This window comes from Stegodyphus dumicola, chromosome X2 (genome assembly GCF_044657685.1).
Source record: "Stegodyphus dumicola isolate Sdum_Otavi_A_Nest chromosome X2, ASM4465768v1".
Lineage (NCBI taxonomy): Eukaryota > Metazoa > Arthropoda > Arachnida > Araneae > Eresidae > Stegodyphus > Stegodyphus dumicola.
In genome coordinates, this window is record NC_140781.1 from 123,462,754 (window position 1) to 123,489,299 (window position 26,546).

Here is a 26,546-nt window from a genome sequence, read left to right on the forward strand (position 1 = left end):
ATACTGCACATACAATATTACTTTCACTTGCAAAAGAATGCCTGAAAATGCACCTTCTTTTCTTTTTAAGTTGCCTTGCACTGCCCCCCCAACATACCATCTGATGTCATGGTGCTGATATTCACATACGTATCACATTTTCTAACAAGCTATCTTTTTCATTGTATTGATCACAAAAAGCCCTTTTCAACAATTTCATTGTTGAATATTGAAAAATGAATTTGTTTAAGTTTTGCACATTAGTGTACTAAATGTCTTCTGGAGATGTGAAACATTAGCTTAAATTCCAAATTTTAAATATTCACAGCTTGGATACAGAATAAAAAACTTATACATTTAGTCACGACTTACTACTTGCCGTGAGGAGGTCCTTCATTCTCCTCCAATAGTTGTTATATAATCTATTCGTGCTTGTGTGTATGCCACAAAAAGTAACTATTTTTCTTAAAATTTATGCCCAAAAAAATTCTTAGAAATTGGATTGGTTGCTCATGTTAAATCAAAATGACATACACTAAAAGAGCATGAAATATTTATTTGAATTTGTGTAAAATCAAATTAATGGAAAAAAGGTTTGTGTAAAATTAGAACAGTGTATATGACCAACAAAGATTACAGGTTTCGTTTGGTTTATGTGTTTATGGCAAACCCTTGAAGGCTATCTGCCTAAGGGGAGGGATGCCTTCGTGGGGGACTTCCTAAGGCAAACTGGATCGTATACACTTTACACATGGGGAAAAAAAAAACATCTATGCAGCCAGCATTTTTGTAGGATTCAAACCATAGTAACAAAAGGATAACAAAAAAAGTTTTGCAAGCCATTTTACTAAGAAAACTGATCATTGATATGATTGACTGAAAAAAGAAATAGAAAAATTATGCAACACTTAAACGTTTCAGTACGGGTATGTTGTATACGTCATGGTAGCATTCAGTTTATCTATGGCAAGTGTGACGTCTGCATCTCAGAGGATTAGTGCTTGGCTAGACTGCTGTAATGTATACGTACGTGATAATCACATGGAACAAAATGTAAATATTTTTAATTCTAACAGATGCTGCTCTATGTCCATGGTACCAATATAAATGGAAATGATGATACCTGAACTTTGACACTGGACTGTTCCATTTGATTCTGAAAGGTAGACAGCAGGATTCAGTTGCATAAAGAAGCATGCGTTTTTGTTCATGTTTCTTTCGATTGGCTTTTTGAGGGAAGAGCATCTGGTGTAAGTGCAGGTTTTCATTTAGTTTCTTCTTTTTGTAAGTAGTGTAGGGTGTTTTTTCTTTTGTGTGAATGTAAGTTTTTAGGGGTTTTTTTGTGTTAAGATGTCAAAATGAAAGTGATATTTATCGAAAGCTGAGTATACAGCTTTATTACAAGTGATGTCAGCAGTTTTAGCAGTAATATTTTTTGCAGTTTTAGCAGTCTGATACAGATATTTTATCAGATTCAGAACTGCATTCTTTTGCCTTAACATCTGCTCCGCCTGTAAATGACAACTGCTCTCATACATTAAAAGATTTACAGCCGCAGTTGTGTGGACCTATGCTACAGAATATATCATACAGAAAACTAATTTTAAAATTCACTGTATGAATATATATATGTGTGTGTGCATATGTGCCTGTATAGATTTATTGCTTTACATTAAATATTTTAATTGTAGTTTAACAAATGCTGAATATTTGTTTTAAATTCTCTTTGATTGTCTATATATATATCATTACAGCTGCAAAATTTATACGTATTTAATTCTGTAACTCACCAAGCATAAAGATAAATGCATTTTCTAAAATATTTGAAAAAATTTAGTAAATACAAATAAAATTGTATTTTTGCCAATATTTTAGCAAAACTAGGCTTAGCTATCGAGCACCCACAGTCCTGTGGAGACATCACAGAAGACCAGCGCTCCGTCTCAACGAGAAGCTAGATTAGGCTGCCATCCGAAAAGGGTTGATACTGCACACACTTAAAACAGCATACATGTTGCTTAGAAAATTTAATTTTGTTGTTGACCAAGGTTCGAATTTCGTGGTTTTCCCCCATGTGTAACATGCATCGATCCAGTTTTCATTAGAAAGTCGTCCACAAAGGTATCCCTCCCTTTAGGCAGATAGTCCTCGAGTCCTTTGCTGTAATTAAGTACACCAATATTACAGGAGACATTAAAAAATATAATTTGACAAAGAAAATTAAATTCCTTATATCATTTGGAAATATTAAAATAAATAACTTACGTATGTTAAAAATTATAGTTTTCAACAGGAAGATTAATTTACTAAAATAATTTTTAGCAGCAACAAAATAGCTCATTATCAACTGACAAACACCAGAAATATAACATTTATAAGGAAAGTAAAAAAATGAACTTCTGACAACATTTTTTTAACACAGTCAAATTTTAAACTAAAAATATTTAATAAAATGGCAGAACTAAAATGCACACAACTGTATATAACTCTTCAATGACATTCATAAAATAATTTTATAAACAATTTGCTCATTAAAAAATTACAAATTTTGTAAGAAATGTTAAATTTTTAAAATCTTATTTATGAGTAATAAAATGTCATAAAATCAGCACAAATACTGTTTTATAAAAATAATCTCCATCTCCTTCTGACCTTGACATCAAACAATTTATAAAAGATACAAAAAAAACTCTGCTGAAAAATGTGCTCTTTCCATTAGGGAATTAAATTTCTAACAGCTTTATTTATAAGCAAATAAGTTACCTTTGAGATCTTAAAAAACTGTAATTTTTACAATGAAAATTAAAAATAAAATCCCCTGCAACTAAATATAAAAAGCCATATTTACAGATTTATATTTCACAAAATATGTTTATCATAAAATAATGAGTACTTTTTTTAAATTCAGAAAACAGTTTACAAATGCTGCAATAAATAACTGCTAAATAATTTGTACTTTTTTTAGGGAAAGCACAATAGTGCAAATCTATCTTCTCTGTCTTCTGTTCATATTTAATTAAATATGAAACATCATAAATGCAAATTTATATTTCATGCAATACATATATCATAAAATAATAAGTATCTTTTTTGAAATTCACTAAACAGTTTACTGAAGATACAACAAATAGCTTTGCACTTTTCATTAGGGAAATTAAATTTGTAAAATATTTCTTTATAAGCAAATAAAATAACTTTGAGATTTTAGAAACTAATTTTTACCAGGAAAATTAAATATAGAATTGAGCACAATTAAATATGAAACATCATATTTTAAAATTTATATTTCACATGTTAAGTAGATCATAAAATAACAAGTATCTTTTTTGAAATTCATCAAGCAATTTACAAACGGTGCAATAAATAACTTTGCTGAATAGTTCACACTTTAAATAATATAATAAAATGATAACTGCAGTATGTTAGAAATAAATATTTTTACAAGAGAAATTGAATACAGCTAAAAACAAAGTTTCATGTTTACAAATTTATATTTCACACAGTGCATCATAAAACAATAAGAACAAGATGCCTCTTTAAAAAAAAAAAAAAAAAAAAAAAAAAAAAAAAAAAAAAAAAAGCAAAACATTACACTAAATTCAACACAGATAATGCAAGGTATTTTCAAAAATTTCATAGTCGAGGTATTTTTAAAACAAATGATTTTTTTTAAAGCAACACAAAACAGTACACTAAAATTAACACAGTTCATGCAATCTGTTAACAAAAAGTATCTTTTTATAGCATTAATTATTGAAATTTTACACATTTTCTACTCTTCTGTGAACCTAGAAATGTATATCAGGTTCTCTTTCTGTAATATAAACATGCTGACAGCATTTATATACACACTGCGAGTTAATGATTAGGTACAAGTCAATTCAAATGCAAATAAGTTATTGGTTTGTATTTACTTTTCAGATTCATTTCTTTTTCTTGCCTTTTACTGTTAGCCCTTTCAGTCCCAGTGATGCCTGATGCAATCATAACGTTTATTTTTTCTCCTTGTTTAAATCTCCCATTGTTTCCAAATGAACACTGTTATAATCTACAAACATTTTACCACTGAAATGGATCTTTCTATAGTGCAAATGGTTACACTATCCTTGTTGATAGCTGAAATGATGCTTGTTTAAAATTTTACTTTTTCCCTGATAAAGATGTCAAAATCAGTTTAATTTTTGAGGCAAATGAAATGAATTTTTATTTCAATTTCTAATATTTATTAAAGTAATTTTAACATTTTTAACAAATATTTCTTTCAAAATTTGGGTAACTGTATACATTTAAAAGTTTTCAAGTGGCATCAAGTGAGAGTTGAGTACAACTCAACAGCTTTAGGTTGCCATGTTCTTTACTTTTTATTTGTATCGTTATTACACAGTGTTTTCACACAGTATTTTGTTACCTTTAAAATACATTTTTGACTAAATATAGGCTTCATGATATTATGTGACACTTTTTTCAAAATATGCATTTCAAAGTGTAAATTAGAAATTTTATCAATTGATCAGGCAGTTTATTTGTTGTTGAGCGAAGATTTTTCAGATGTTCAAGTGCAAGATTCCAATGAGGAAATTAGTAGAAATGTTACAGGTTATTTATCTAAGGATAATGACATGCCGAATGGAGTTAATAATCAGATTTCATTGACTTGGAGTGGAATTTGGTCAACCATTTCATTTAACTATTTAGTATTTGGTTTTCGCTTACAAATATAAAAAATTGTTTTTAAGTTTTGATATTTATCAACATGTTCTATACTTTTTGTTTAATTAAAAAGTATATTAAAAATAATCCAAGTCTGAATAAATGCCTACAATACATAATGAAGGGGGGAATGCATGAGGCAAAAAATTTTGAGAACCCCCTGGTTTAGATTTTTAAATTTTTTTGGGGGGGGAGAGGGCTTTATACTCTTCTATTCTGAATGCAGAATGGGTATATTTCACAAATTTCAGATTCTTAGAATGAAAAACAAATATTTGTGAATAAAAGGGTTAAGGTAAGGATCAAGAAAACGTTCAGCCATGAGGACAAGCCTGAATCTGCGGCTGTAATAATAATAATTTAACAGTGTTTGATTACTTTATACAAGCTATTTATTTTTTAGAAAAATTGCCAAAAATGAGCAAAAGTAACAAACCACATAGTTGAGCAAATGCTTATCTTTGCACACAGACACTAATATTTCTTTATTAGTTATGCCGCTATAATATGCTCAGGAATTTTATATTTAAAACTATCCAGATATGTTACCTTATTGTTGAAAACAAAACCCTTCTTTTATAATTTTGGTCACTTTAAAATAATATATGCTAACTAAATGGAACTGAGCATGGCATTTCAAATGGCTGAGCACTTGCTCCTTGAGCATTTGTCAAGAATGGCCAAACCCATTATACTTAGCTGTCCCAGGCAGATTATTTAACAACCCAGCCATAAAAAAAAAGAAACACGTGCCCTATGTTTACATACCTGCAAAAATTATACCTGGAAGTTTGACGCAATACATAACATGGAATATTGTCAAGTGAATACTGAATGTATTTCTTTTTGGGGGACTGTTGTTTATATATATCATTGTAACACAGTACAAAGTTCGAAATCCAGGCCCATCAGAACTTCGGATAATCTGGACTTTTTCCGGATATTAGATCATCAGTTTAAATCTAGTAAGATGGCATGTAGAAATAATAAAATTAAAAATATGAAATAATGAAGAATTTATGATCTAAAGGGTATCAAAATTCACAAAAAAAAAAAGCTTAATATTTATTTGTTTACCTTATAAAACATTTCTTTCAATGTAAGTTATTTAAGTTGCTTTGTTTTTTGTGCTAATACTTTCTCTTTAATTATGTAGACAGACATAATCTCTCGTTCAGTTACATTGTTGAAGTCCTGTAACTGCCGTTTCAAGAAATCTGACCAACTTGTCAATCGATTCTCGTTTTCACTGACACTTTTTTCACTATCGGTAGCAGTATTTTCTGGATCTATATCCATACTACAGATTTTGCCATTCATTAATTGATTGATGATTGAGAAGCATTGTCATCACAATGAAAAACTTCTTTTATACCATTTTCATTTATTACCACTTCTCCACATTTCTTTACAAAATCCATTAATTGGAAAACTTTACTTTTGTTTTGCAATATCCAAAAACCTTTAAAATTAGCGGCTATCATCATTAACTTTAGCTATCTTTCACTATACATAATGCATCATGAGCTTGGTGTCCAACGGCAAGTTGTTCCGTTAAATTTTATCTTGCTTCTATCGCGCACTGATACAATTTAGCCTGAATTGTATTAGTTTAGTTATTTGTTATACTTTTCTTTATTTCTTGCACATGCTTAAGGCTTATCAGAGTTCTGAATAAATTCCCACATATACTTAAGCTTTATTGAGGGCCAGTGCTAGATATCTTGCCATCTGATGCAGTCTCTGTGAGTCCTAAATTCTGCGACTCGGTGCGGCCATACGAGACCTGATGCTGGTTCTGGGTTTATGTGAATAACAAATCAGCTATTCTTAATTCAAATAGCCCTAAATGTAATCTTTGAGTCTTGATTATCAACAAAATATATTTTTAGCATATGGAAAGAAATTTTTGGGAAATTTTAACTTAAATCTGTAATCTTCGTGAAGCGTAATGTCAACATAAAAGGTTAACATACTCCTTTATTATTCAATGACTAACATAAAAAAATTGTTTAGGCATCGCTACATGAGTCATTACTCAAGTTGTCATGTTTTGATAAACATGTGGTAGTGAAAGGAAAGTATAATAAATAATGATTCACCAGGTTGCCGTCAAATCAATGATGCATGTATGTGGAATGTTTTGGTTTGAGATGTGCATCAAACAGATATGCAGCAACGGAGCCAAATTACTGATCGTATAAATTTATGCTAAAATGGTTGTTTCTTCAATAACAAGGTATTTTATTTAGTGTAGAAGTGAAATTAAGAATCAGGACTCTCCAGATGTTTTATTATGTGTGGAGATGGGGGGGGGAATAAAAATGTACATGCCTACGAGAAAACGTTGTTGGTGGTTTTGAGGTCGGGATTTTAGATCTTTACGGATAATGGACGTCCGGATTTTGTACTTTGTACTGTATTACACATCTAGGGCTAGCTTTAATCAATAGTTAAGTGATAAAAGCATACATAAGGTCATGTTTAAGTGAAGAAAAGTTGAATCACTTTGCATTTCTCTCATGTGAAAAATGCTTTTGCTCAAGAAATACATCATCAACTTCACTTTACGAAAGATCCATAGAATTCATTCATAATAGACTGCAAACATGAAAAGTGTTCTTATTTTAATCAACTAAATAAATATTATTTCATTTGAAAAATTAATATATGTAGGGCATAATACATGCTGGTATAATTTTCTAGGGTGCTGAAATAATGCTTGAGTCAAAAAGTTTACATCCCAGGCTGTTTCTTTAGACCATATTGGATTAACCTTTCCAAATATTCCTGTATACGTAAGTCATGTAAAAATAGGGCAATAAAAAGTTTAAAACATTTTACCTTTGCCATCCTGTCAACCATTAGACGAAGATACTCTTTCTCAGAATTATTGGAAGTCAAAAATTATTCATCTATGTTTTCATTTCTTAAAAGGTAAAAAGGGTCTTATATCCAAGAAGTACCATATTTTCGACTATATACGGTATTTTGGTAATACAAAAGATGAGTTCATCAATAGTTATAATTGCACAAGCTAAACTTATACCCTATATTTATGACATTCATACCCCAACAATTGTTTAATGCATTTGTTTGGATGCACGCAGCAAGCATCTTTTCTGGGCAATTTAGTTTCTAATTTACGCTTTTTCCCCCTTTTAGAGACAAAATGCTTTAAAGTAACTTGGGATGATTCATTATGCAACTGGTTTATAGTTTTATTTCTCAAATGTGATTCAGAAGTGTCAATAGAAACAGCCTTTGATTTTGAACATTCACCTACCTCTTCAAGGCTTTTGATATTGCAACTACCATCTGGTACATCTTCAGTTTCTGATAATTGCATCAAATTTAAATTATGGTCCTTGACATAAAAATCGGATTTTCCAGCAACATTATGAGAGTGTGTATCCAAATTAAGCTCTGCTTTATTATAAGATATAGCACAATCGGATGAAAGCAAACTGTTATCACCATTAACCAACAGAGTTGCTCCTTCCTCAATATTCAATGACTGAAATGTTCCAACTTCCTTATCTTTCTGTTGTGCTTCACTTTCAGTATTCAGTTGATATGCTCCATTGCTAGTGTCTTGTTGATATGTTTCATCACTGGTATCCGGTTGACACACCTTATTCACAATATCAAGTTGACACGCTTCACCCACAATATCCGATTGAAATGTTTTAATAAAAGTTTCTGACAAGGGTTCATTATTCTTAAAATTTGACAATGAAGTACTTGTCTTAATGTCTACTAATTTACAGACTACTCTGGGAAAATAATTCACAGCACTCTGCTTTTTCTTCTTAACTGCAAGTATTAAAAAAAGAAAGAAAAATATAAAAACTCTTATAATCAAAAACAGTTTTGATTTGCATTAAAATAACTAAAATAATAAAACTTACTTTCATCTTCAAATACTCTGCATTCATTGCATAACCAGGATGTTTCACTTCTCTTTAAATTTTCGCAATATTTATGCCTGGCAGTAGATCCACAATCTGAGCAGGACACCAAATCCCAAGAACTAAAATGATTTTGCACATGTTAAGGACTTAGCAAACTTGCTAAAATGGGAAGCTAGTTAGTTTATTACATGGGAAACAAAAAAAGTAATTTACAATGTTAATGATAGTCACAGTCTTTATGCAAAGTTAATCACACTCTTTAGCTCCAGCTCCAGTGCAATCTTCAGGTAGCAAATATGGTGAAACTTAAATAATTTAATTGTAATGCAAAGATATTGATATACTGAAGCTAAACAGCTTACTTTTCTAACTCAAAGACTCATGGAATGTTTATTTTTCAGATGATCATTTGAGGGGAAAAAAATAAAGAGTAGTTAATAAATTTTACTCTCACATTAATCTTAAACTGTCATTACTAATTAAAATGGGAACTGAAATTGAATCACTGACAGGAGATTTTTCCCCATGGCTATTCATAAAATCTAAAATTTTTTTATCTTCCTATCAAAGAAGACATTTTGGTGTTAGAAATAATACCCTTTTCTTCAATTCATTTCATCATTCTATCAGTTGCAAAATCGCACAGATCCTCCAGAAGTCATTTTCTTACTTATCAATAAAATCCAATGTTCGACTTAACGATTCCATCCATCTCTGACTATAATTCTTGGGGAATTATACTATATCTTGTTAATTTGGTTTGAGATATATTGGTCAAACTAAAACAGCATTAAAATTTCACATCCCAAAAGAAGAAATATACAAATCTTTGATATCTAATGATGGCTGCAAATTTATTCACAGTTAAGGCCCGTTTCCACTGCTGTGTATGCGATGCGGTGCGTATGCGTTTCTCTAATCAGAGAGCGACTTCACTTTAATTGACATCTGCAATCCGGTTGATGTGCGGTTACAGATGACGTACGGATGGAGTTCAACAATGTTCAACTTCTATTCGTATGTCTGCGGATGCGTTGGGGTCACGTGGTAAAAAAGGTGCAATCAGGTGTTGTCACCAAAAATTAATGGCGGCAGAAGTAGCGATGAATGCTCGCTTAGGGAAAGAATGTTTTGCGAAAAAATATTTATTTCTGAATTAACATTATAGCGAGAAATCTGCATGCTGAAAAAGACAGCAATCAGCTGAATTTAGTTAGATAAGATAATAAAAATAGGATAACTGCAACTACAGTACTTGTTCGCATAGAAAACCAGGCGTTCAAGAAAATCAGCGACAAAAATTATAATTCCAAGTCCACGAAATAGCAAAATTTGTCCTAACAATTATTTCCTAGTTCTACATCCACATTTACCTTTAATGAAAATTAATGTCTGTATCAAACTGCTATAGCAAACCAGATATGGCATTAAAAGATTTACATTTTCTTTTGAAACAGGTAAAAACTAAAAACATTAATTATAAATTAAATTTGATAGCCTTTTAAATATTCCACTGCATTAAAGAGTATGTTAAATTTGCATTTCTCTAGTTATAAATATACCTTTTTGGCTAAGCACATGAAATATATTTTTAGCAGCCCGTTTAACTTCAATCGGAACTCCTTTAAAAGATAATGTTTTTTGTAAGAAATGTACTAGAAGCTGAAGAACAAACTCTGGTGAATTTTTTAGACGATAGCACACTGAAATAAGACCAAAAAATTTAGTTTTAAGAATTGATTTACTTGATGATGTATATAAGCCTAAACATGCATACCATTCCCGTGTAATGCTAGCTTAGTGGTAAAGCTGGCAGTAAGACAGTTTAACTTTTGGGGTCGTGAGTTTGAATCCCATACGCTTTTTCCACCCTGTCTGCAACTTTCTTAGCTTTTTGTTCCAATTTGATCTATATTCGTGTTTTATAATTTATTATATGCATTAGATATAATGTTTTATTTAAATTTAATTTATATTATCTATTTATTTAAAAAAATAAAATATTATTTAAAATATTTTAGTTTATTTATTTAAATTTTCCCTGCAAAAAATTTTGAAAATTATATAATATGAATTTAAAGCATACCCTGTACACATATATTTGAATTTAACAAACATTCTCTATTCCTAAAAAGCAAATTTAAAGTTAATTAAATTTAAATGAAATTTAATGCAAACAAATAAATGATTAATTATTGTTGCGACCTAATCTACAATATCATTTAAATTCTGAGAGCAAATGTAAATCAAGTGCAAGTATCAAAATCCATGAATAAATATATAATTTCAAAAATTTATTAATCCTGAAAAATTTATAAAAATACATACGTGAATAATAGGATAAATAAATAAAAATACATAAGTGAATAATAGGATAAATAAATAAAAATACATAAGTGAATAAATAAAAATACATAAGATAAATAAATTTATTAATCCTGAAAAATTTATAAAAATACATACGTGAATAATAGGATAAATAAATAAAAATACATAAGTGAATAATAGGATAAATAAATAAAAATACATAAGTGAATAATAGGATAAATAAATTTTTGGAATTATATATTTATTCATGGATTTTCATACTTGCACTTGATTTACATATGCTCTCAGAATTTAAATGGTATTGTAGATTAGTTCACAGCAATAAATTATCATTTATTTGTTTGCATTAAATTTCATTTAAATTTTATTAACTTTAAATTTGCTCTTTACGAATAGAGAATGTTTGTTAAATTCAAATTTTATTCCTTAGAGCAGTGGTGCAAGAGAATTATTTAACTTTAATTTAACTTTACTATTTATTCTTTAGAAACCCTGCACATTATATATATACATACATTTCACTTTTATGTGAATGTACATCCATGTGCTCAGACTTTGAAACGTTTACGGCTCTAAACTTTCATTACCAATTAACATGACATTAAGGCCCTACACATTTTTTTAACAAAAAATTACTATAATTATTGCTTTTAAATTCAGTCCTCTCCAGCAGAAGAGCAGGAATTAATTAATTAAAAATTTCCATTTTCCTTACCTAATGTGTGTGCATATATATCAAGAGAAAAAGCTTATTCTTATAACTTTTTTCTATAAAAAGAGATATGAATTTAAAATTTTTTAATTAAAAATAACATTTTATGGATTATGCATAAAATATAACTGCCTATAGTGCATTTTAAAACAAACGAGATTTCTAATAAATTATCCAGCTATGACCCTGAAGTCAGCGGTATACAAGCATAGCAAATTTTGTGTAAATATTGTGAACCTTTCTTTACAGTTGCTCTGTATTTTTAAAGTACCAACTATTTTTTAATTCGTTTAACTTTTTTATTTTATTTATTTTTTAGTAACAGTACATTTTAGTTTTAATATATATATTATTTAATTAATATTTAAAGCTTCTAGAAACGCAAAGAAATTTTTTAAATTTACTTCAACTTCTATGCAATTCGTGATGACTTATCTAAAAATTGCTACCATACTTTTGATAGCAATTTTTAGATAAGTAAGGTTAAAAAGATAGATAATAAGAGGTTTGAGATAAGCAAGATAAAAATTGCTAGCACAGTTCATAAGCAGAAATAAAAATTTCCAATAACATGCAATTTAGTAAACAAAACTTTTCTGTGTTTTACGTCTGGATCCATATCAAATCCAAAACAAATAATACTCGCTTGAGCGGGAAAAATTCAGATGTTCAGCATCGTAACTCGCGAACTGGTTGTTTGGCGCCAAAATATTACAGTGACACCTAGCGGGGGAAAATGAAAATAATCTACGGATACGCAGCAGTGGAAACGCTTATATGGATGCCGTAGGCGTGTCTTCAATTGACGCAACACGTTCGTATGCAGTAGTGGAAACGAGCCTTTACGACTTTGGGTCTGCCAAAATTACCCAGAAAGTTCCTTCAGTTGGTGCATTGGAATTTCTTGAAGCTTTTCATATTCCCAAAATTTATCTCATTTAGTTAATGACATTAATTTCCATGCACTCCTTCCTAATGCCTTTAAAATTCTAACAGCTTCATTTTTCCTGTTTCTTTATTATTTCACTGAATAGGTTATGGTATGCTTGTATTTGCTTTGCTTTTGCTATAAAAGTGGTTGTCGCTCCTCTAATTTTACAAAAATATTTTTGTTACTGAAGAAACGGGACTGGTGTCTGAGTGCTCTTAAAACAGATTGACTTTTACTGAAAACCTGCACCAAAATAAGGTTGTGTCACATGCTGTCTGATTTATTCTATGCCCACACATATGAACTATGAGGAGAGATTTCCTTCACAGAAAAAAAAAAGCTTCATCCATAAGCAGAACACAACTCGGGAATTTCAGGTCATCAGCACTTTGCTGCAGAAACAATCACACAGGTGCTCTGTGTTGCAACTAACTTTTCACCTGCACTAAGCATACACATTGCAGATGAAACGGATGTAAAGCTACGGCATGTATGACAAGTCATACATTGTCTCGATGTGGTGCATGCTGGGGTAATAATTCAGGTGAAATTACTATACACAGCATCTAACATATCTTATTCCAAGATCTGAGTTGAGTTCCATCATGACTGCTGGGTATCCTGTATTTTAAAACTGAAGGATACAGGTTAAGGGAAGTTTTGATGCACATATTTATTGCTTTGGCATGTAGAGTTGGGTATATTTTCCAACACACTTTTATAGTGACTCGTACATTACAGTGCACTAACACAAATATGATGTGCATGTCCATCAACTAAGCATTTGTAAAACAATGCATGTTTTCTGTATGATGTTGCAAGCTTTAAAGAGGAAGCTCCAGGTATAAACTTGCAGCACTGTCAAACAGCACCACTTGTCTGTTGGCAGTTCTACTTTCATGTGAATATAGTTCATATCAATGTTTTTCATGTTCCCTGAAAATCTGTATATCCAGTTATCCAACATTCTGCCTATTCCTCAAAATTTAATGGTCGGGATTCATGATCTATATCTTTACAGGCATCAATCATTTCCCTCTTGTTCACACCCCCTCCACTGGTTTCATAAAATGAGACAGAAAGGATTTTGACTATTTTTCTTCCTAGCAAAAAGCATGTTTGAAAATTGCTATAGAAAAAAAAAAATTTTTTTTTTCATGTGAATACATATAATAAGCTATCTTTCCCTATACAAACTTGCATTTCCTAAAGAAATGATAAATGCTTTGTTTTTCTTGCATGTCTAGAAACCCCTCCTCTAAGGTTTTATTCTTACGACTATTCACCTGGATTAAATGCTAACTATCACAGTAAAGTTTATCATTTCAAGGAAAAGGTATTGTAAAAAAAACATAAATGCTTAGTTCAAAATGGTTAAATCTTATGAAAAAAATAGAAGGAATGTAGACAAAAAAGATACAATGAGAATGGATTAATTATTATTAAAAATTTTTTAGAAATATAAGTGAAATGTTTAAATAGAAACTAAAATTACCTAATAATTGTTGTATTTAAACTAAAATTATCTAATAATAATTGTTGTAATATAGAAAAGCTCAGTTGTATATTCTAATTTTGACGATGCTTTTACCTATTAATAAGCTAATCTTTTTGGCTCCCGTTCCAAGACTTAGAAGCACATTCAGCATTTGTAAATTTTGATCCTAACACCTAATTTATCATACGTAAAATTTGATTTTTACATTGCTACAAAAAATTTTAGAAATACAAAATGTGAAATAATTTATCAGTCCATTTCTGGTGAAGTAGCAAAAGCAAATACAACCACACATGTAACTGCGAATAGAGAAACTACTATGTATATTGTGAATGGCAACAGTGAAAAAAATATTGTTAGAATAATAATGTTTTAAAAAGATCAGTTTCTTAAATGTAATAAATAATTCTCATTAAAATATAGCAGAAGTTATTCTTAAGGAAAAAAAAAATGTTTTGTAAATTCTTTTGGTTCCATGGAGTTGCTGAATATTATAGCAAATACCGAGAAGTCGGATGGTGCTAATTCTTCGGAAGCTAGGAAAACCAGTGCAAAAATTCCACCTGTCTGGATAGCTAAGCCAAAAATTTGGTTTTCTTAGACAGAAGCATAATTTAAAATTAATAATATGACTAATGAAGATAAGTTTAACTACACTGTCTCGCAAATGAAACCTAAATATATAGACACTATTTGGGACATAACTGATAAGGTTAAAAATAAATATTCATTGGCACAGCATTCATTAAATGTATTCAAAGAAATTAAGTGAACATATATTAGTGATGAATTATTAAACATATATTAGTGATGAAGATACTGATAAATTGGCAATTGTGGCTCATAAGACTTATGACATACAGTCACAAACTGAAGTATATGAGGTTCATTCAATTGAAGTTAAGAATTCGAGTGTATCGCCAAATACCATTTCACAATTTAATGGAGAAGATATCTTCATTGGAATGGCAGATTAAAGAGCTCCATTTCCATCACCAGCCAAAAGCAAAAGATTGTATTAGAGGAAAAAAATAACATATCATTGTCTAGAAGCAAACAGCTGAAGTCAGAGGCATTACAACCCAGATGGCAGATTGTATTATTAACACTTTACTTTCAGATCAAGATGGTTTCCAGAAAAATGTAAGCTACCATGTAATTGGAAAAAAACAGGAAAACTTGCTGAAGCAGCTCATTTTGCTGCTGAAAATTTAAAGAACTGACGTGAATTCAATTACAGCCTTTTTGCAATGGTCAAAAAAAGGGGAATAAAATTTTAGTTGCCAGTGGTGCAGATGTAAGCCTAATTCTAGCCATGTGTAATGACAAAATAAGTTGCAACTTTAAACTATATGCTGAAATTCTGCTCAAATCCCACATTTTGGACAGAAACTTTTATATCTTTGGGACTTCGCTGTAATTTTCAATGTCCATTTGTCATAGGCCAAAGTCAGTAAAGGCATTTTGGGTGCAGATTTTCTTAAGCAGTTTAATTTATTGATTGATATTAAAAGCCATAAACTAATTAATAGTGTCCTAAACGGAGCATTATTGATGAAATTATATTGTCAGCCAAATCAAATGTAAGCAACTTAAATTTTTTTAATAAATAAAATAAATTAAAAAAAATACTTTGCTACAATTTCCAGAAATAACAAAACTTGACGTCCCAAAACAAACCATGATATCGAGCATTATATAACTACTAATGGCAAACCAGTTTATTTAAAAGCAAGATGGTTAGATCCTAAAAAACTGAAGATAGCCAAATAAGAACTTAACTTTATGTTTGAAAACGATATAAGACCTTCAAAACCACCATGAAGAAGTCCACTTCATTTAATCGCAAAAACAGATGGCACTCTGAGACCATGGAGTGAATCTCACTGGTTAAATAATATCACAGTATTAGTTTGCTGCTCTTTACCTAGACGTGAAGACTTCCATTCAAATAGTAGAAGAAGGAGGGAAAAAATCCTGATTAATAACAAAAACCATTTGGACTTTTTAAATTTAACTTATCTTTAAGTTACTTTATCTCTGTTCTAACACCAGATCTAAAAATCAAACAAACCTATATTTTTTCCCACTGTACTTTCGTCCACGAGTGCAGTGACAGGTAACAGCTCCACATTCTGGCCGATGAAGAAGTTCTCCAAATGCATTTGTTTCAAGTTCCCATGACGCATCTCTGTACATAAAATAAAAATACATAAAGTTAATCAAGAGTATTTATCACCTGAATAGAATTTAAAAAGCACTAAATACTGGAAAAAACTTCCAAAATAACCTCCGTCATACATATGGGTTTGGTTTCCTTTAGTATGAGAAAGCATGCTAAGGCTATCTGTCTAAGTGGAGAAGTGCCTTCATGGAGAACCTTTTAAAGAAAATGTCTCATATTCATGTCACACATGGGGATAAACATGAAAATTCCCATGTAGTCAGCCCAACCACCTGGAATTGAAGACAGGTCGAACTGCAACTTTATTGTTCAGTAGCTGATGCACTTTATACATAATGGTAATGGACAAAGCCAATACCCCCTTAAACAGAAGCCTCCCTATTGAAGGCTGGAAGTTTAGTGACATCACAAACTGTTGGCTATCTCGATGGAGTGCGAAAAATTATCCCTTTAGTCAAACCAAGGCCCTCTCAATGAGGTCATTCAGATAGCATTAGAAAGTTAGAGGAATTTTGTCCTTGGTCGTGAGAGGACACATTAGTGAACCGCAGCATTATTTTAGTAGGCTGAATGTCTGTGTGTTTAATTTAATCTTTTTTGTTGTTGTTGTTGTTTGTTTGTTTGTTTGTTTTCATTATGCCTTTAAAGTACTGTGTGCCTTATGCTAAGGAAATTATAATGACGGCTTGAAGTGTCAGTATACAGACATTCTAAGTGTTTTGAAAATGAATAATTTTTTCCAAATGTAAAAATCATAAGGCTATTGCAACACAGCTTACTATAGAATTATTATGTAGCGATGAAAAGTACTTGCCTTTTGAGGCATGTGAAAATGAACTCTCTCCAAGAGCCTTAAACTGTTTGTGCATGTGAGCATTAACATATTCCTTAAGAATTACTGCAAAATAATAAATAATTCGTAGCCAAACAAAGTAGAAAGAAAAGAAAAATTCAAACTTTTTATGAAGAAAAAAGGTTAATTTTATATTGAGAAACTTCATTTTTATTCATTGCAAAAATTTAATTGCAACAATATAAAATACAGATGATAGTTACAGCACAAAACTTTATTGAAAATTTGTTAAAATTTTAATTTATATGATAAATCTAGAATTTGAATATAATAAAAGTCCACATATTTTAAAAATGTAATAAACCCTTTCCAGCACACCTAAAAATTTCCCTCTATACACACTCAAAAACTGAATGGAAAAAGCTTTATAGGTTACTGTAGGTTACTTTTAACCTTCTTCATTAATAATAGATGATAGCACAACACAAACCAATCCATACATTTCAGCAATGTTTAAATTTTTAAAACCCTCATTTTCCAAAGAAATATTCCAGATTTGTTTTAGGATATAAAAGGAATTGCATGAAAAGAAATTTCTATGTTATTTTCTAGGCTGTACACTGATCTCTTTATTCTATATTAGTTTCAAAGTTTTACCTTGAAATCTTGCCTAAAATTGAATGACGAACATCTGGTGTGCCAAGAGTGGAATCACTGAAACACCAGATGAACAATTGTATTGCTGTTTCACTGCAGAATTTTCTTCAGTGAGAACATTCACAACAGAAAGGTGGGCGTGCATAGCTGTGGTGTTTTTCTGAAGATAAGGGGGTAATTTTATCAGGCTCTTTGATTCTCACAAGAGCAGTTCTCTTTTTCTCTCGCTTTCGCTGAAAGAAGTTTTGTTAGTTCTACGTTTTAATAGTTTTGAGTTGTAAATGCTTATTTATTTTTTTTATAGTTTATATTTTCTTAATTGTAGATATAAAGTCTGAATCACTTTTCTAATTGTTGATACCAAATATTGTCATCTTGTATTACATTTAAAGAAATTAAATAACGAAGAATTTGAATAAATGTATGTATGATTCTTGCACTGTGATAAAACAACGATACTTAGAACCATCAAATTTTGAACACCATAAGTCTCCACCCAAATTTCGAATTTATTTTGTTATTTATTTCATATTTTATAAAGCATTTAAGAGTTTTTAATTAAGAAACTCAACAATTTCAAAGTGAGCAATGACAACACTGGGGAAAAAAATTTTCCCCCAGTGCTAGACTGTATCGAAAATTCTAAAGGTATGCACCTTTTAAATTATTTTGCGATATTCCTGTTGAATTTTATGGTCTAAGTGTGAAGAATATGACATTTAATAAATAAAGGCAACACACAAAACATTAAAAAAATGCCCCTTTGGGCAAAATATAAAATCTGAAAGCTTTCAGATATTTTTTTAAAAAATTTATAAGTTTTTTTTATTTTTAGTTAATTTTCAAATTGATCAGAGAGGGCTTTTTTTCATTTATAAGCATGTAATCATTATATAACCAAGATGTGCTCTTTTTTTCCGGGAGGGGGGGTGTCAAGTAGCGGGCCTCTTCATGGTCTGGATAATCCCAAATCTGCTTCGGCAATCAAAATCTAGTGTTTTTTTTTAATCATAGGCAATCTTTTACTCTATTACATGCTTCCCAGCAATGCTGGCTTCAGCACTCTTATTGAAGTTCCTTTCATTCAGTAAGCTCACCAACAAAATTAAAACAGCAAGTGCTATCTTTACAACACACACACAGGCCTGATTAGATTGCCCAACATTTTTTTTTTTTTTTTTTTTTGGTTGAAATTCCAACTTGGTAAAATGACAACAGAGAAAAATTTATTTAAAAAATTGTAAATTTCATTATAAAAGGAGAGTGGTTGGAGTGTTAATGCAAGGGACGTCCGGTGTCCTTTTATGCCCTAGCACATTTCCTGACTTAATTAGGCTCTACCATGGACACTAGGGTAACGAGGATTGGAAATCTCGACTAAACACCTTGCTATTTATAAAAAATAAATTTTAATACAAGTTGTGTGTACATAAAATAAGTTTCTCTAATAGAAACTTTTGTGCTTATAAATTTGCTCTGTTAAAATTTAAAAGCTTCTAACCTCCTTAAAAATAATTTCCATATATTCTTCCTGTATATTTGTTATGCAGTTATGTGTCTTGAATATTATTGGTATGGGGGGGAGGGAATTCTAACTTTTCACTACTGCTGTTGTTGTGACATATCTCACCTTGTCTGACAGTAACTTCAGCCTAAGCCCATGAAATTCATCCTGGCAAGGAGTGCAAGAATGTGCCTCTCAATGGCAAGAGCCTTCAGCACTATACAGGTGACAATACAACTTTGCTCACTTTTCATTATTGTTACTTACTTTAAGGTCAACTATCACTGTAAAGCATTATTTTAACTGTAAACATATAGCATCATACAAAAATTAATAATTCAAAATGCTTCCAATATTATATCCGAGAATGAATTGAAAATATATATTTTGCTCTCTCTCTCTCTATATATATATATAAAATAAAAAGAGGAAATTAGCATATGTACACATCATGAGAAGAAACCATCCTGCTAGTAAAGCTTTAAAAACATGTAAACAGGAAATGGGTGACCAAATGGCGATTGCCAGCCACCAGTTTGTGATGTCAGGGATCTGGTAGCTGGACTTCTGTTTAAGATGGTACTGAAAAAGCATACAGGCATCCAAAATTACCATAACCTACACCAATTTTATAAAGATATTTATCTCACAAACATTGCTTTTGGAACAGGGTAATACTACCTTGTTTCGTTTTATCAAGACTCACAAAATTTAATTTCTGAATCATAATTTTTTAATACTATACCCCCACATGCACACATCAATCTGAGTGACAATCACATAACAGAAGATCTTTTTAGAATGAAACTTACAGCATCCTTGTTTAGGACTCTCATAACCATAGCCATCCCCACCCATTCTTGAAACTTTTCTTGCTCTAAATGCAAGACTGCAAGTGCAAGATTTTTTGATCATACGTATATTGCTGTGGATGGTTTCTTTTGTATATGCAGGATACATTAGAGCAGAGATTCTCAACAGGGTCAAATAGACCCACTGAGGGTTCATAGCCAAATATGCATTGGCAATCGATAGGCATAATCAAGGTCCCATTGATTACAAAAAAAATATTAATAGTTCATTGATATAAACCTTTATTACATAGTATGGAAGGAATCATAAAAAGTAAATATTGTGAAAACACACAAAATTCCATTTATTTTAAATGTCAATAATATTTTTTTGTAAATTTCTCATGCAATAAGAGCAGCATAAAAGAATCTGAAAACACAAAACTAATGAACCACAACAAAATCTGCACCTATTCTTTCACTCATGTCGGCTGTTAAAACTTTTTAAGAAAAGTTATGCTTGAATGACAATTACATCATCAATATGTAAGTGTACCCTTTATATTTGACAAGAATACTACAAGCTAACAGCTACTTATTAAAAAAAGAGGTTATAAAAAAGTTCTCATTTCACTACAATCCTTGCAAGTCTGCCACTATGGATGAGGCACTGGTGTCTTTCCACAGGTGTTGCTCAATCAGATTTTATTTACCAACTAAACATCAAAAGTACAGAATCAAAGTGAATCTTATGCAAAAATCTTCTCTGAGCTATTGTTTTCCAGCAATACCAAGTGCTCAGAATTTGAAAACTAGCAATAAATTACAATGGCAGCTTCAAAATTATAGAAAGACAGGTTCCAAATAGTCATTTGGGACTGCCATGGAGAGAAAATCTACCTCATCACCCTGAATTTCAAGATGTTTCAAAAGAATATAATTACAACCGAATAAATGATGCAATTATTAAAAAAAAGCCTGCCTCCAGAACTCAAGCCAGCATTGATGAAAAACTCTTTAATTGGTGCAGAAATATTTATATTTCCTCCCAATATGGCAGTAGCAAGTTATGTTAGAAAGAAAGGAAAGGTGGTAACAGTATTTTCCATGTAGTATTTTTGGGAGGGGGATGGATAATACATTTCTACATCTAAATCATGTACTAAAACGTAATTATGACCTTTATTGTGCTGTACAAACGTATGGCGAACATACATGTACAAACAAGAACTACAGTCGAACTTTTTTCATTGAGAAAATTAATTTAGAAACAAATTTTAAGAAACAATCTCCATGATACTCAGCATGCGAAGCACAATAAAAACAAGTTCTTACCAAGTTGCCATTAACAATTGAAGAACTTATCCAATGTGATCTGACGCGTTCTCTTGGCGGATTGCACATGAATGAAACTGGCACAAATATCTAACGCAGCAATGGGACTGCCTTCATTTCTCTCCTGCATGAAATCTCAACGCAAAGTTTCAATGCATTTCCTCGCATTCTGTGTTATCACTTGCACCAACTTATTAGCAACATCATCATCTTCACTTTCTTGGTCCTCTGATGCTGTCGTATCTTTTGCTGCAACTCGAGCAGTGATTGCAGCTTCATAATGTTCATTTTCATTGTAGCATTGAAGCTCGTTGTTGATGGATAAAAATTCTTCGAAATTTTGTACCTGTTGAAGTTCCACATCATTTTCACTTTCAATGAGCATGCCCACATCCACCTTAAAAACCAAGTGCTTAAAGCCCCAGTGAGAAAAACAGTTCTGAGCTGTCTCACTGCTCACTTTTTGCCAGCTGTCGGCCACAAATGTAACTGCTTGTAAGATGATGACCTCTGCACTGACTTCGCTGGCTTTTGACAATGAAGTCAGCAAACTTTTTTCAATTACTTCAAGGATGTAATTAACCAACCTTGCATGATAAAGGGTCTTCAAATTGTTTATTATGACCATGTCCATTGCCTGGACCAAAGCTGTGGTCCTGGGAGGTAGAAATTCCAGCTGGATGTTCTTCAAGCAATCTAAATGAGGATGTGCTGCACAATTGTCAAGAAGCAGCAGCACTTTTCTCAACTGGCATTGTAGCTCTCTGTCCCAGTACTTCAGCCATTCTTTAAAAAGTTCAGGGGTCATCCATGCATTTCTATTCGCACGATACACAACTGGTAAACTGTCTGTCCTAAGGCCTTTAAAGCAGCGAGGCTTAGTGCTTTTTCCTATAACCAACAGCTTCGTCTTGTCTGTTCTTGACATGTTTGAGCAGCACAAGACAGTTACGCGATTCATCACTTTTTTGGAGCCAGAGAGTGCAATATGTTTGTAGCTTAACGAGCCGTCTGGTGTAGCACGATAATACAGCCCAGTTTCACCAGCATTGTAGATGTCATCTGCTGAAAAAGTTTCAAGAAGCTCAGGCAGTTTTGCAGACTACCATTCTTCAGCACCTGCACTCTCAGCACTTTCTTTCTCGCAATGTGCTTTCTTGAATTTTATGTCATGTGTAGATTTCAGTCGCGAAAACCAACTGTCCATAGCTTTAAAGTCATCGTGGCCCAGCTTTTTAGCGAGTTCTTTTGCTTTGCATTTTAACATTGAGCCGCTTACTCGCACAGCTCGTCCAGTAATAATGGTTAACCATTCATTAAGGGTCTCATCGACGTCTGGATCCATTTCTCCATGCTTCTGTTTTTTGGAAGTTCCTCTTCATCCTTCATATTGTGCTCATTCTTCTCACAGCTCATTCTCTTGTTTTATCAAGTGCGAAATTGTAGTCTTTGCCAATGCGGTAATTTCCACTGACGCTGACTAGTGTTTCGAGGTTGTTGCTTGATCTTATCCAGGAAACCAATTTTTTCAGCTAACGTCCCGTCCCGTCATGGCATTTTGGCAGGGGAGACAAGACACATGCACAGTTCACTGACTAAAGTGGTCCGAAGAAACCTTGCTGTTTCGGGGTCAAGATGTTGAGGTCAAGAGGGAGATAAAATGCTTGCCATTCAAAGCTTTGATACTAATATCATCCTCGAAAGGTGGTGAAATGATAGCTTTCTCATGTAAACTTTAATCATGGTTGACAGGCAGGAATTCCTTTCAGGTGGAGCCGGACACTTTATTGTTCATTTCCTCAAAAATCGGAGACGCAGTAGAACCAATAACCTTGCTGATGGCTCTGTTTTAAAAAAGGTCAAAGAAAATGGTACACGTGTTCACCTCCCACTGGTTTTGCTCTTGTTATGCACTTTAAGGAATTTCTGACCTTTGATAAAACATTCTCCTGGGAAGCGCAACTACAGATCCTCCCATATGTCGCAGACCACCTGCACATCCGCTGTACGCAGCCGACTGGTGGCTTCTGTTTCTTATTCACTCTCACATCTTTTGGTCTGATTAAATGGAATTTTGGTCCAAATAAGTGAATAAATAATATTAGGCTTATTTATGTACATAGGATTTTTTCCGGTTCTTTGGGATTCGGTCCGAAAATGCGGCCGGTCCAATTAACCGGCTTCGACTGTACTTTGCACCGGCCGTCTATTACACATCTTGCACAGGAAGCAACTAAAGTCATTTTGTTAGGATTGGTAGTCGAGCATGGGTAGTGACAAAAGTTGTTTTCTACAAATTATAGTTATCAGTGGGCTTTTCTAATGCTTTTACGATACGAACAGGTACACATGAGCTCTACGTCAATGACCATACATTTCAACATTAAAACATGCATTGCAAAAACGCATTTCTATAAATGCATTTTGCTGACTCTGTTATGCTACAACGAACATATTATTCAACACTTGAGCTTCCAGCTATGCATTGACATAAATCTGGGAAGTTGAGCAGCGGATGCACTCTATACAGATGACAATTTTGCCAAGCACACGCTCCTTGTATGTTATAAATAAGTACATCTTCATAATTGAACTTCATCACTAGGAGCATCAATTTAGAACTTGTGTGTTCGCAGCCTAATTTGATTTTTTTTACAATAAATTCCCAAAGATGAACAATAATAAACTAGAACGTAATGGTGAAGAATTGTGTGCAGGTAGTTTGTCAAATTGTGAGGGCCAGGTTATTGATGATGATTCTAGTGAAGATGACGTACATCGTCCTAGGACTATTATTTGACAAACAATTTCAAGCAGTTCAGATTCAAGCCCAGATTCGGATGATTCTGATTCTCACGAATGATAGTAGACAAACCTCTAGTCCATGAAGAGTTTTTAAGCTGCTTAGGAATAAATACAGGAATCATTCCAGGTAGTGAAGCAGATACTGCAGCTTTCTTTATTGACGATGATTTTTTTTACTTTCCTTGTAGAGGAGTCCAATACATATTATTACCAAAATACTGATAAATTCATAACTTCCATAAAAGCCTTCAAACAAAAAGACATCACAAGGCATGAAGAAATTTTTACAGCTTATTCTTCTTATAGAACATAATGACTGAAAAGAGGGTTATTGGAGCAGGGATCCATTTACACCAGTTTTTTAGAAAATAATAACAAGAGACAGATTTCATATGTCATAGAAGGTATGGCACTTTAATGAAGATTGATTGATCAGACAGGCTTTTGAAAGTCAAATCATTACCGAATCATTTTGTTCTCAAGTTTACAAATGTTTATAAGCCTATTCAGAAATTGCCTTTGGATAAATGCATAACACCCTCGAAGGGAATGTTATTCTTCAGAGTTTACAATGCGTGAAGATTGTAAAATATGGAATTCTAGTTTGTATACTGCAAGAAACTACTACAGGCTACATGTGTCATTTTGAAATATACTGTGCTCAAGGCATTGATAGAATTGATTCAAACAGCTGTGTCACTTTATACAGAATTGTGGCACCATATCTACATGGGTATCTATTATAACAGCATGAAAAATAGTGAAAAGGTATTACAAAATAAAATTACACTTTGCAGCACTATTCGAAAAAACAGAGGACTTCCGGATTGCCTAAAAACCATTTCATTGTAAAGATGAGAAATGGCCTTCAGAAGAAAAAGGGATTTTATTACAAGTATGGCTATCAAAGAAATCAGTCTCTCTCATATCGACAATACAATCTAAAATGAAAGAAAATCATTATATTGATAGAAACATGTGGGGGGGGGAACAATGAAGCCTTATGCGCTGATTGACTATAATAAGTACGTAAAGGGCATTGATCGGGCTGACCAGTATCTATCATATTACTCCATTTTAAGACAAACACCCAAATGGACAAAACGAGTTGCTATGCACTTTATAAACTGAACATTATTCAACAATCTGTTGTTTATAATTCCATGAAAGAAAAGGAAAAAAAGTACAAATTTTTTTTGAAACTCATAGCTGTCCATTACCTTACTGATGAAATTTCTCCAGAAGTTCATGAAAACTCAGAAGAAACAATACCATCAACATTCAGCACTAGAAAAAAAGCAACAAAGCATGAATCCTCAGGGACACTTTCCACGGACATGAGGAAACATACATTAGAACCCATCATACGAACTTAAAAAAAATACTTTGCAATGATGTCATGTGTGCTCCATCAAGAAAATACACAGTGTAATGCAATATACATTTAAATTTTGCAAAGCACCTTTGCACAAAGGAAAGTGCTTTGAAAGATAGAACACTTACATTCTTGATTTTTGAGGAAGTATTTTTACTTTTTTAAAGCGAATAAAGAAGTTGATTTTTAAAGAGAAATTAAAAGTTTTATAAAAAAAACCCTAAAGTTAAAAACTACAACTATTTTGCGCAGAAGTAATTTTGCCCACGAATTTCAAAAAAATCGCCCGCTACTTGGTGAGAGTTTGGTGGGAAAACACCTGCACTAGATGTGTTAGATGGCGGCATACAATTCATACATAAACGTTTAAAAAACAATCATAAATTACAATTTCATTAGAAGAAATAATTGAAAGAAAATACTTTTTGGAAGACTTCACAACAGATCTGTGAGGAAAACATAAGAAAATGGGATCAAATTGCTCATAATCTCCACAAAAAAGTATATAACAGTAGTGCATTATTATGTGTATGAGAACAATGAAGGACAATTCATGACAATTATGACAGGAGGAACAATTCATATACCAAAAGAGGGAACAGTTATCTTTGTTTCAGTTGGAGATACTAGAAATGTATGCATAGGTCTCTATGCTAGCTACACATTGAAAGTTGAATATATAATAAAAAGAATGTACCGAGATTATGATATTTACACAACTATTAACAAAAGGCTGATCACATGACCATTATCCCTGAAGATTACAAACAAAATGCTAAATAAAAAAACACTCACTTTTTATTCCTACCATTGTTGCAGCAACACATACATGTATGAATCAGTATTATTTCATTAATATTTATAATAGCATATTTATAATTTATAATAGCATGTACGACACCAGCATTATTTCATTAATATTTCACCACATAATTTCCAGTTTGGGTTCAAAATTCTTTCAGAATTTTTAGTCTTAATTTTAAGCACCACTGCATTTTAGACGCAAACACAACAAAAATATTTTTTTTA

At 31.9% G+C, this 26,546-nt stretch overlaps 1 protein-coding gene across 3 annotated transcripts in view; it reads right to left on the bottom strand.

Annotated features, from left to right (window-relative positions):
* Window positions 1–518: 518 nt before the first annotated feature.
* The window catches only part of LOC118202760 (E3 ubiquitin-protein ligase PHF7-like), a 122,993-nt gene continuing 96,965 nt past the window's right edge, over window positions 519–26,546 (bottom strand). For 2 of the 3 annotated variants that reach the window (XM_085809859.1, XM_085809858.1), the window contains exons 8-10: window positions 16,147–16,263; window positions 8,601–8,722; window positions 519–8,505 (exon numbers count right to left, since the gene is read on the bottom strand). In XM_085809859.1, coding sequence (XP_085665985.1) covers window positions 7,733–8,505; window positions 8,601–8,722; window positions 16,147–16,263 — 1,012 coding nt within the window. In that variant the 3' untranslated portion in view covers window positions 519–7,732. The remainder of the gene's footprint in view (window positions 8,506–8,600; window positions 8,723–16,146; window positions 16,264–26,546) is intronic. The other variant, XM_085809860.1, reaches the window with a different exon arrangement.